This window comes from Cannabis sativa, unplaced genomic scaffold (assembly GCF_029168945.1).
Source record: "Cannabis sativa cultivar Pink pepper isolate KNU-18-1 unplaced genomic scaffold, ASM2916894v1 Contig2, whole genome shotgun sequence".
NCBI classification, from domain to species: Eukaryota; Viridiplantae; Streptophyta; class Magnoliopsida; order Rosales; family Cannabaceae; genus Cannabis; species Cannabis sativa.
In genome coordinates this window covers 1,342,472-1,355,166 of record NW_026870038.1, presented here as the reverse complement: position 1 = coordinate 1,355,166, position 12,695 = coordinate 1,342,472, and the positions used below count along the sequence as shown (strand labels likewise).

Here is a 12,695-nt window from a genome sequence, read left to right as displayed (position 1 = left end):
TAATATGTTATTTTTGTAATTTTTGTTCGGCGACAACGGAAAATGCGATGGATGGCTAGATTGATCACATGGGTAAGTTTAGAACCTTATTTCATAGTGGGAAATAATTTGGAGAAAATATTTTATCGGGTTTGAGCGGGATTATGGAATTGACCATTTTACCCCTAGCTTTAGAATTAACCAAGTTTTAACCTTAAGGGCTTTTTAGTCTTTCTTATTTGGTGAGGGGTAGGTGGCTGCCCTTAGTAATGACACCTTGCAAGTGATTTTCAGCAAAGGATTAGTTAAAAATCCTTTTGTCTCATTTGGGGGAAAATCAAAGAAAAGTCAAAATTAAAAGGAAATTGCATTTCCCTTGAACTCTCTCTCTTTCTCTTGTTCGGCTGAGACAAAACCAGAGCAAGGATCCTTTTTTCCTTCCAAATTCTCTGAATTTAAGCTAGGGATTGAAGGAAGAGCAATCAAAGGTAACCCTAGAACTATGGTGTTATGTTTTAAAGCTTTAAAAGTTAGTTTGAACTTGTAATTTTGAGATTTAGTGGCTGTTAGGTTTAGGCTTGCTTAAGGTTCGAATTATAGGGTTTAATTGAGTTGGTTTTAGCTTCTTGTGACTGGTTTTGATGGTTGGATTAGGTTGTGAGCAATTTTAGGTTTAAAGTTCAAAGCTTTGAGCTTTAATGGCATAAATTGATTTGGTTTGTTTTTCTGTGAAATACTGGCTGGGTTTTATTGTTTATGCATTGAATAGGTACTCTGGAAAGTTTGGTAACATTTGGTGGAAAATTGAGCAAGGAATGAAATGTTTTGGGATTACTGGTGCAAACCGGCTAGCCGGTTTGCACTGCCACAAAAACCGGCTAGCCGGTTTTGGCAGGAATCCCGAGCACTTCGTTTTCTCAATTTTTGTCCATTTCAGTGCCTCGGTTGGGTGTTTCCCCATTTCCAGAAGTAGAATAACCCCTTTAGAGTATAGCAGAACCTAGGGTTTTGGTTTTGAGTTTCCCGGGATTAGGGTTTTAATCATGTGACTTACCCGGTTTCAATATGTGATTAGGGCATCCATCTAGCACAGAAATTCCGTTCAGGTCGGCCAGCACACTTGAATTCGGAAAACAGGTAAGAACTGTGTATAATGTGTGATGTGATTATCTGGGTGTATGTATATGTATGATATATATGCATGCTGGTTGTATCATTATATGTGTTCGGGTGATATCATAGCGACACAATCATTGTGTCGGTTCAGCAGTACAGGCATCGTACTGATTAAGAGTGATATTGTCCCTTGAAAGTATGAATTGGTACTATCATAGCGACACAACCATCGTGTCGGTTCAGCAGTACAGGCATCGTACTGGTTAAGAGTGATATCATGGCCAATTATACTTTTGGGTGTTGTTGACGCTATCATAGCGGCACGAACATAGTGCCGGTCCTACAGCTCGATTATAAAGCTGGTAGGAGTGATATCATGGTCAATAACACAAGTAGTTTGAACGTTCATACTCATCTGTTAAGCTCTGTAAATAGGTGTATGGGCGCCTATTTACAGGTCGGAAATTATATGATATGTTATATGCATTTCTTACTGAGTCTGTTGGCTCACAGTTTCTGCTTCCATGTGTAGGTAAAGGAAAGGCGAAGGCTGAACAGGAGTGAACCTGAGCTCGGGTGAGATTGTACATGTCAAGCGGCGCGACCTGGAGTGTTCGGTCTCGGGACATCTGGGAGTTGTATTTTGAAAGTCGCTGTGCGACCTGTAAATCTGTGTATTTTGGAATGTATGCTTAAAAAGTAAAGTTTGTAAAGTTTTAAAAATCGGGATCCCGGCACTTGTAAATACTTTATTAAATTACAAAGTTTAGAATTTAATGCAAAAGTTTTAATTTGACACGTTTTTCGAGAAATTTCTTTGGTTAGCAAAGATTGCACAATAATTGAAAAAGCACTGTAGCGTGCCTTAGCATTAGGGCGTTACATATTGACTCCAAATTTCAACCTCAAGAAAGTTACGAATTTAAGCTACAGCTTACCCGAAGCGGGTCCTGCGGACGCAACTCAAGCTCCGAAAATTGACGACCAACCTCCGGAGTCAATTTCACCATTAGATCATCATCTACGGCCCAAAATATCCTAAATGTATTTTTTCATATTGTTTTGGATTATTTTATTATCATTTTAATATGATCTCATTCTTTAACAAATGAGAGCTCCACTAGCTCATTTTTTAAGTTCAAAAAAGGATCCATAAGGTCAGGGCATCTCTCTAATGTCTCTTTCTAGAAATTTTAGTTGCCAGACTTAGCCATTTTTTCTGTAATCTATCTCATGAGAATAAAAATTCAAAGTAGACGTAACTTAATTACTAACGCGTTACAGGGAGTGAACTACTATAAATTGATTTGTCTCTTTTATTTACATTTAACTTATAATACATTATTGCCAATCTAACGAACAAATGTGGCTAGATATCTATGTCCAAATTTTTACACCAACAATATGTTATGGGACAGATAAGGCTACAGAAACTGAGATTGTAGAAGCATCAAGGCAAGCAAACGTACATGAATTTGTAAGCACTTTACCTGGTGGATATGACACTATTGTTTAGTCAATAATTTAATCAGTTTTCTCTTTTCTCCCACCTTCATAAAGTATAGGCATTTCCACTATCATTAGAGTTTTATAAAAAGGGGGAAAAGAGATGCCAACTTTCAGGTGGGCAAAAGCAAAGAGTCGCCATTGTTAGAACTCGGTTGAAGAGCCCGCAATCATGTTGCTCGATGAAGCATTGTTAATGCTTTGGAATAGATTAATCTAAATGGGGATAAAATGTCAAGTATTACACAAATCCCAGTTGCTCATAGGCTTTCCACCATTAAAAACTCAGATACTATTGTTGTCATGGACAAATGTGAGATTGTTGAAATGGGTTCACATTGAAGCTTAATGGAGTCTAAGGGATTGTTCTCAAGACTCTCCTGACAGAGGTTTTTAATACAATAGAACCCTATTTGGTTAAGCTGATTTTAGCTTTTAGAATTAAGAAAACAAGCACTTTTATGTTAAAAGACCTTTTAGAGAAGCTATAAATATAAGTAAAAGCTATACTAAACAAGGCCTAAATGTTCTGTAGTTAAAATACTTATATAGAAATAGCAGAATTATTAGGTGGTTTAATTAGTAATAGGGTTTTCTATATATTCTTAGGCATTACCACTTTGACATGAAAAAAGAAAATGTAAGAATGTGTGGATACATAGGGTTTTGCTCTCAAAACTGTCATGATATATATCTCTTCCATATCTACTAATATTTTATGGTATATGCAATGAAGTCTTTTGGAATAAGGATTCTAAGTACAAATTCTTAACCTACTTATAATAATGAGGCTGGAAGACTTGGCATACATGAAAGTGGCAACAAATTACATTCATGCTAAGCTTCAACAAACTTTGTTTTAACTTCACTATATAAAATGACATCATATATATTTTAGTTCCTTAAAAATCAACATGTAAAATACATATATAATTTTAATTTTGATTCCTATTGGGTAAGTGGAATAGGGTGAATAAGTAATGATAGTACATGATCTTTTGTTTGGCGATCTTGAATTCCATGTCCATCTCCATATTGATAAATGCAATGTGCCATTCTACCAAGGTTTAAACACATTTCAATGAAAGCCTTATTAATATTATTATTAGACTTATAGAACATTGGAGAGTAGTCATCACCATCATCATCATCATCCAAATTTATGTAATCTTTATTAATAAGCTTCCATGTTTCACTTATTAATAACTTAATATGTTGACGAGCTTCTTCTTCAAACACGCCATCTTCATGCATTTTGCATTGGACTGATTTAGAAACATCGCCTCTTTTCAGTTCATCCTAAAAAAAATATTTATATGTGTATAATATTAATTTATACAGGGCTGACTTTGAATTGTATTAGACATTAAGAAAAATGATATTAAAAGTTATTACAATAATATATATATATTTTTTTTTTAAAAAAAAAAAATCATTAGGCCCCTAATTAAATTGAGTGAGCCCTAGGCACGGACTTAGTTAACTTGTCTTAGCCTAAGCCTAACCCTAAATATATACCATGATGAGTAAAGTTAAAAGACAATATCTGTAGTAGTACTTTTAATTAGGTTTGAGATTCGAAATCAAAATTTAAATAGTTTATTATTGAACACGTTGTTTATGTAAATGCAATAAGTTGTTTAAATTGTGATTTCAACATTCTAAATTACTTGAATTTTTTAAAAAAATTGTATCAGGTAACTATATTATACACGATCATGTAATAAGATGAAAAAAAAAATAGAATTATAACTTATCAATTAACTAAAAATATTAAAAATACCTATAAGCAGTGATTAAAAACAATCACACAATTATAAGTTGCGATCATTACCGTTGAAGTTGCAAGATCATCTGTAAGACGTAAAATCATCGATGAATGTCGTATTATGGTAGGGTATCCATCAAAGCAAGTACTTAATAAGGCATCTTCCTTGCTTGGATTCACTACAAAAAAGTATAAATGTGATAGTATAACAGGTCCTGATATTGATATCCATGCATTCTCAATGTACTCTTCAAATCTTGGTGTGTATCCATCATAATACCATCTTGCTTCTCTTAAATAAGATTTGCAAAGATCTGCCCACTAAAACATAACCAAAACAAAAAATCATCGTAAGACTATGTACAGAATAAAATAGAAATACCATCATAAACATATAAAATAACATTTTTTTTTTACATTTTTACAAATTTATTGTTATTTTTTATATATATTTTTATGGATTTTGTATTTTTTTTAGCAAAAATACAAGTGTTGATTTTTTGTTGTTTTTTTAAAAAAAATATTGTTTGATATTGCTGTTATGAAAAAAATAACATGATTTGTTTTTACAACTACACATAATGTTGTTTTTCCGTTGTTTTAGAACAGTGTTATTTTGACATTCTTGCTATAGGAAAGTAACGTTAAAAAATAATATTATTATTGGGAAAAAAAACTGTAAAATATTCATAAAAATATAAAAAAAAATTGTAAAAATGTAAAAAAGTATTATTTTTAAATATATTGTGTAAATTTCTCAATAAAATAACATATGTTAATATAAAGTGAAAATTACACCTTATATGGATTTTTACACAATTTGTAAAAAAGAATATGACATTTTTTTCAAAGAAAAAGTTATTGGGAGTTTTCCACTATATATATACTAAAATTTCTAGCTTTTTTACTATTTTTATTTTATGGTAGAATTTTTTTCAAAAATACTGTGTACTGTGTTAAGTTTTTATTGTTGTTCCACGGATATTTTTTAGTTATTCTACTGTTGTTTTAATTGTTATATTTTGTTATTTTACGGTTGTTTTATAAAAAGACAGTACGTTTGTAAAAAAAAATATTTGATAATAAAAGTGTAAACTTTTGCCTAAAATTCAGTATTTTTGTAAAAACTTCAAAGTTATTTAATGACAATTTATATTTATATAAATAAAAATATGAAGAAAAAAATAGTATAAAGTAACTAGTTACTTTATCTTCTAGTTACCTAAACTGTTTTTCTCATAAATATTTGAGGGTATTTTATAAAATAACTTTTTCGAAGAAAAAAAAAAGCCATATTTATTTTTTGTAAACTTTTTCCATTAAAAAATAAACCCATAAAAATAAAATTTCCCCCAATACTCTTAACACCAAAAGAACAAATAAGAATTAGTTACCGATTTCTGAAGGAATTTTATTACATGGAGGCCTTCTTCCCCTTTTAACACATCAAATGGAAGGTCATTTATGAAATTGTATAAAGCAAAGAAACATGTCTTCATATACTCAGGGAGCCCATCCATAGCACTAATATCCCATCTATACATACAAATATATAATAATAATTAAGAAAAGAAAATCATCATAATTAGTATTAATTATTAGTTATTATTTATTATTGTAGTTGAAATTTGGGAGTATAGTTTACAAAATAGGATGAGTGTATGATAATAAGCAATATAGAGTTTAATCTCAAAATTAATTAGCAATAAGTTAAAGATATAAAATAGTAGTCCATGATTTTATTATAAACAGTATTAAGTTTCACACATTATCAATATTGTCACTCTTTAGGATCTTTCTCATGATTGTAGTTATTTTTCTCACTAATTTTAGACGAATGAATCATAAGATGTTATTGTTGGTTCATTATCCTCGAATCACAATAATAATTCTGTTTTGCTCAACTATTTAGATCGAATACTATAGTAAGAAATTTATTTAATTTTAATACCATATTAGAATAGTACTAATTAAGTGTGAATTTTAATCTCAAAACTAATTGATAATTAGTAAAGTAGCTTATGATAGTTAATATAGTACTAATTAAGTTTCCACACATTATGGAAGTAGCAAAATTTATTATATCATATACTAACCTCTCAACTGCATTAGTGAAGAGCTCCAATTCATCAAGTGCACCATAAACATCATATATGTCATCTATTACTGTTATTAAAGCATTTACTTTTGTACTCATTCTTCTAAAACTTTTGTAATGTGGCTCAAATGCAACTCCTACTGTCCATAAGAAATTCACCATTGTTCTATCTCTTGCAAATTCCAACTTCTCTCCCATACCAGTGCTTTCCCACCAGCTGCATATATGTACATGTTAAAATAAACTAAAATAACGTTACGCGATATTTTAAGGTGTCCAATATCACTATACCATAAGAATGTAGTGATATTTTAACATCAATGATATGTTTACTTAAAAAGAATGGGAATCAATGATATATTATTGATTCTCATACAATTGTTTACTAAATTTTGAAAAGGGAAAAAGTAGTGGAGACCACACAAATTAGAGAGGAAATAAAGAAAAAGCTTCTCCCCTATTTTTATAGGGAATGCATTTCCCTTTCCTAACTTATTTTATTTTAATTTAATTTTATTAATTAAAAATAAAAAAGATAAATATGCCCCTTAAAAATTTATAAACAAAAATAATTACATGTTCTAACAATAGAAATTTTGTCAAATTAAAACATTCCGATTACTTTTTCTAGTTATGTAAACAAAATAATATGATATTGGTTTTCTTTCGGGGCAGTTTAGTAAACAACATAATAAAATATTATTTCTGATTATTTTTTATTATAAACAGATTCATTTCTCCCATTAATTATCTTGATTTCAATTACGGTTAGTAAGCACGCTAATAAAATATAAGACAGTTTTTTTTATATCTCGCCGACTGACACATATATTTAGTGCGAAAACATATTAGAAATAAACTAATTAAGAGAAATAAATTCATATTATATACCTGAAGACATGTTTAAGATCATCTTGGTATATTGATTGGACAATGTTGAAATCTAGTTTAGCTAAGGTAAGTAGAGTAGGGTTCATGTCTAGTCTCTTCTCATACACATCAATAAACCACCTACTCTCCAATCTTAACATTCTCCAATGAAGTGGAAGCTCCAATGCATGGCTCACTAGTTCATAATCATAATCATTATCATTATTATTATTATTTTGATCTAATAATGATTGTTGTTTTTCCATGATCATGATTATGTATTCCTCAAGATATTTCTTTGTTGTTTCTCTTGTCTCTTCCAAAATACCATCTTCATTTTCTACCAAATAGAATGAAGCTTCATATAAAGATAACATTCCTTTGATATCATTGGTACACACCATAAAATTGCCTCTTTCATCTTTGCACGTACTAAAAATTTCTGCAATTATATATAGTAATTCCAAACATTTTAAGTAATTATTAATTTATCATCAAAATATATAGTAGAGAAACAATAATGTTGGTATGAATTAGCCATACATTTTGGAAATTTTCATTTTTATATTTTCTTAGCAAAGTTTACAAAACATGGTTTTATATTTTATGGGAAATCTAAGAATAGTTAAAAACAATGAAAAAAAATAGTTCAGCATTATCCTTAAGGTAACTAGATGGATAACCAATTATCTTATATTATTATTTTTTTTTGTTCATATTTTAACTTTTTTATAATCTTTTTGAATTTTTCCATATGGAAATAACATTTTTGAAAGAAAAAAAAAACCATATTTTTGCAAAAATTGTATAAAAATTCATAAATTTGTATAATTTGAAATATACACATCAAAACTTTTACTTTATATTATATCTAAGAATATGCATATGCATAATACTATCATTAGGTGACATATTAGATATGATGATGATGAGTAGTAGTTGAATTTAAAATAGACTACCCCATTTACAATTTCAAAATATTAAATTTAACTACTATTCATAATAATAATTTTCATCAAATGATGTTGTTAATTATGTGAAAATAAAGGACTAGAAAAAGTATTATATATATATTTATATATATATACCTTGAGACACCGGATAACCATGTTGTCTTAGGAGTCTAAATTCAAGAGAATTGGCATAGACATTTTTGTTGGTGTTGTACACATTATTGTTGTTATATATATCTTTCAATATGTCATTAATTTCATTCTCAAAGTGGTAAGAGATTCCAAGTCTTTGCATTACATCAATTAGCTCAAGTTGAGATAAAGGCTTCTCCTCCTCTTTTGCTCTCTTCACCATTACTCTTACCTCTTCTTTTACTTTCTCAACTCTTTTGGCATATGCTCCTTCCTACCACACAAACACATATCTAAATATATATATATATATATATATATATATTATTTTGGTATCTTTAATTTTTATATCAAGTTTATAATTTAAGATATATATGACCTATATTATTATACCACCATAAATTTGCGTCGGTTCTTAACTAACAAACAGAATAGGGTTTCAATTCCAATCAACCCTTTTCGGGTTGATTAGTGGAAAATATAAATTTTGTAATTGTGCCATAACATATATATTATGAGAAACTCATAAAAATATGCAATATTGAAAATGAGTTGGTTCAAATAATTAATTTTAAATGTATTTATTTATACACGTAGAACTATTTTGAATTTTATTTTTAACGATAAAAATTATTTAAAAAATTTCAAAAAAAAATATATATTGATAGAGAGTTTGTTATAATTCAAATTATTTAAAATATACATATAAATATAACTAACTATATTTACACATTTATATAATAAAGAAAAAATTGAGTTATGTATCTTCTTTTAGTACATCAAATTAACAAAGAAAATGCACATATAATAATAATAATAATAATAATAATAATAATAATAATAATAATAATAATAATAATAATAATAATTATTGTTACCTTGAAAGGGGTAGAAAGTGATTGTACATAATCAAAATGCCAAAGTGAAGGTTGATAGTTTGCTGATCTTCGAGAAATAATATTATTATTATTATTATTATTATTGGTAGACATTAATACAGTTTTATTATGAATAATATTATAATTATTATGGTTTGAACTTAAACATGATTTCACAGATCTAGTGAAGGCATTATTATTATTACTATTCAAGCTAATAATACTACTTAATATTGCAGCCATTATAGATTATATTATTATTATTATTATATATATATATTTATGTATATGGGACTAATTGCTTAATTTGTTATTCTAATACTCTCTTGCAATATATGTATGGAAGATATAGTTTGGCTCTATTTATATACAACAAGATTACAATTAATTTTATTATGATTTAAATAAGATAGAGTCTAATTAATAATTTTTATAAAATCTATAATTAAAAGCAGTATTTATACCTACCCTTAATTATTATTATTATTATTATTATTATTATTAGAAAGTGTCATGTCATAGTCACACCCAACTAAGCATTGAGTGAAACTTTATAAAACGTGCATGATGATGAAATTGAAATGTAATCATATATATATGGGATATGATTTTGTCCCGTGATGTACTTTCACAAAATGTATTCCGTAGTACATTAGATGGGTCTCAGGGTACATTAAATGAGTGTCAGAGTACGTTTCTACATTTTAACCCTAATTACCCTTAGATCAATCTCAACCGTCAGATCAAATAACTCCCTCATCTGACGACTGTCGTACATCACGGATTACAATCCGTGAAAGTACAATAACGGGACAAAATCATATCCCTATAAATATATATATATATGTGTGGTGTTCATTAAACTACCCACACAGAATAAATTGTTTGCACTGCACTACACTACACTGTATACAAAATACGTTTTAAAATCTTTTACAATGTAATTGTAGTTTGTACTTTTGCTAAATTTCACACTACAGTACGATTTGCGGTTTTAAATTTAATAATTACAGTTTAAACTGCATTGTACTATATATTATAAAATTACCAATTTTTTCAATATGGTTTATATTCTTTTTTCATATAAAAATAAATATATGTAATATATACATTATTTTTTAGAGACAATGTAATATAATTATTTGATGAATTGTATGTATGTATGTTATGATGTTGAAGCTTTAATAAGATTTTCTTTTCTATTATTAAAACTTTATTATATTGATTTTATATATTATAAATATGAAGAATATTCAAATTTATTTTTACTATAATACCATATAAAAAGTGTTAGATATGTTAGTCTTTTTTAGCATTTTTTCTTAATTTTTACACCAATTTTGAAATGTTGATGTAGTGTTTTGTTTAAACAAGTATATGATTGGAACCAAAATTGTTAAGAATAAAAGATCGAAGGAAAGGTTATAATTAAGTTAGAGTTCGATTTATAATGCCAATGGCTAATAGTAGTTTTTATTTATAATAGTCACTCAATTTTATTATTGTTGGTCCTCGAAGAAAATTGAAGTTTGAATCGACAGGAATACCTATTCTTTAGTAGTGTTATAATAAGGTAATCTTAAGCCCTTTAAAAAAATGTGGACTCTAAATATTATTTTTAAAGTTAATATAATAAAGTTATATATTAATTTTTTTAGAGGTAATTAAATTTCGTAAATCAGACATAGTCTATTACATGCAGATATTGCTCATGGAGCGACATCAACAAAATATAGGCTAATCAAGTCATTTGCAATAATTAGGACAATAAACCTTACATCATCTCCAACTAAATGACCCAAAAGTCACCGACTGTGAAGTATCAAAACAATGCAAAGAATACTAAATTTTCACCTTAAATGAACAAGTGACAGATCACACTTATCATCAATGGCAAACAACTAAAGATCTTTCAATAAAATTAGGTAAAATACCCCAATTATTCCAACTAGAATAATGGAGAAAATCATGACAAACCATGTTCAAAATTCCCAACAATAAATATCAAAGAATCATAAAATAAGGTGTTAAAAGACACCAGTAAAAATCTTAGAATAACATGTTCATCCAAATCCAAAATAGATTGGAGATCAAACAGGGATGTAGTTATCATAAATAAATAAAACACCAAGACCCTTACATAAAGAAAGACAAGACAAAATTGAGAGAAAAAATCAATAATACTAATCACCATTGGGACCACACCAATGACCCTAGTCTCACCGACCACACCCTAAACGTCATTGACCACAGCTTGAGAGATCCCGAAAACCTAGATACGAGCCATAATAAGGTCCTACCAAAGACCCATCGAAACCACTAATTCAAAACTAGGACCACCAAAAAAGAAAAGTCTCTCATCCGGCAAAACACGTGACCCAACACTCGAGAATTAACACGACTCAACCAAAGAGATATTGCTAACCAGCAGACATAGTAGAAACAAAAAAACAACCCATATGGTAATAGCCACCATTGAACCCAGTCTCAAAGGTCGAACAAACCATTCTTCCGACTATGGCCTCACACCAAACCCAAAAAAGAGTTGGTGAACCATGGCCGAAGAGGGAGAATGAAGACACCAAGCGGCAAAAGCAAAACCTAAAGAAAAAACCCTAGACAAAAGTTAGATTCTTATCTTTACATTTAAGTTAATTAGTAATAATCAATTTCTTTTCAAAATATATTATATTTGTAATCAAATATTCAAGCCAATAAAATATAAAAGTATAATTATGGGCACTTTTTGTTTTGTTTTTTGTTTTTTTTTTTTCCTTTTTTTTTTTTTTTTTTTTTTGAGTTTTGAAATGTAGATAATTCAATTATTTGACTACACTTGATCACACTTTATAAGAATCTATAGAAAGCATAATGACAAAATATAATGTGATTTTGTTTATTCTTTTATTACCTAATATTTTGTTTTATTCTCCTTTAAAGAAAATCTTAATAATAATTGCAGTGCACTAACTTTAACTCGATCTCCTCTATTACTTAATAATATCTTCAACATGATTCCAAAACTAAAAATTTAACTGTAGTTCTTTCAATTATTTCTTACTTTACAAATATACATATAGATATATATAATAATTCTTCAACTTTATTTCTGCATGTTGTTGTTAATGTATGTTATCTTCATTCCTCAAATTTTCTAGGATATACAATAAAATATAAATTTGTAGAAATTAAATTATTGTAAATGATTGAATACACATGTGGCCTCTTCGAAATGAGTGAACTTTTATTAATTTAGGAGAAGTTTGCGATAAAAAATCTCAAAAAGTTCACTTTAATGCAAATTAATCTTAAATCTCGAAAAATAACAGTAATAGTTCTTATTAAGGTCACTATTTTTGTAAGTCCGTTAGCCCTTTTCTTAATGGATCCGTTTA

The 12,695-nt window shown here is 28.5% G+C and overlaps 1 protein-coding gene across 1 annotated transcript; it reads right to left on the bottom strand.

The window, feature by feature from the left end:
- Positions 1 to 3,441: 3,441 nt before the first annotated feature.
- On the bottom strand, positions 3,442 to 9,543 carry LOC115715915 (terpene synthase 10-like). The gene is made up of 7 exons (XM_030644589.2): positions 9,301 to 9,543; positions 8,426 to 8,696; positions 7,359 to 7,779; positions 6,466 to 6,684; positions 5,764 to 5,905; positions 4,436 to 4,690; positions 3,442 to 3,900 (listed from the first exon to the last, which is right to left on the bottom strand). The coding sequence occupies exons 1-7, from the start codon at positions 9,541 to 9,543 to the stop codon at positions 3,550 to 3,552; spliced, it is 1,902 nt and encodes a 633-aa protein (XP_030500449.2). The 3' UTR covers positions 3,442 to 3,549.
- Between the last annotated feature and the right edge of the window lie 3,152 nt (positions 9,544 to 12,695).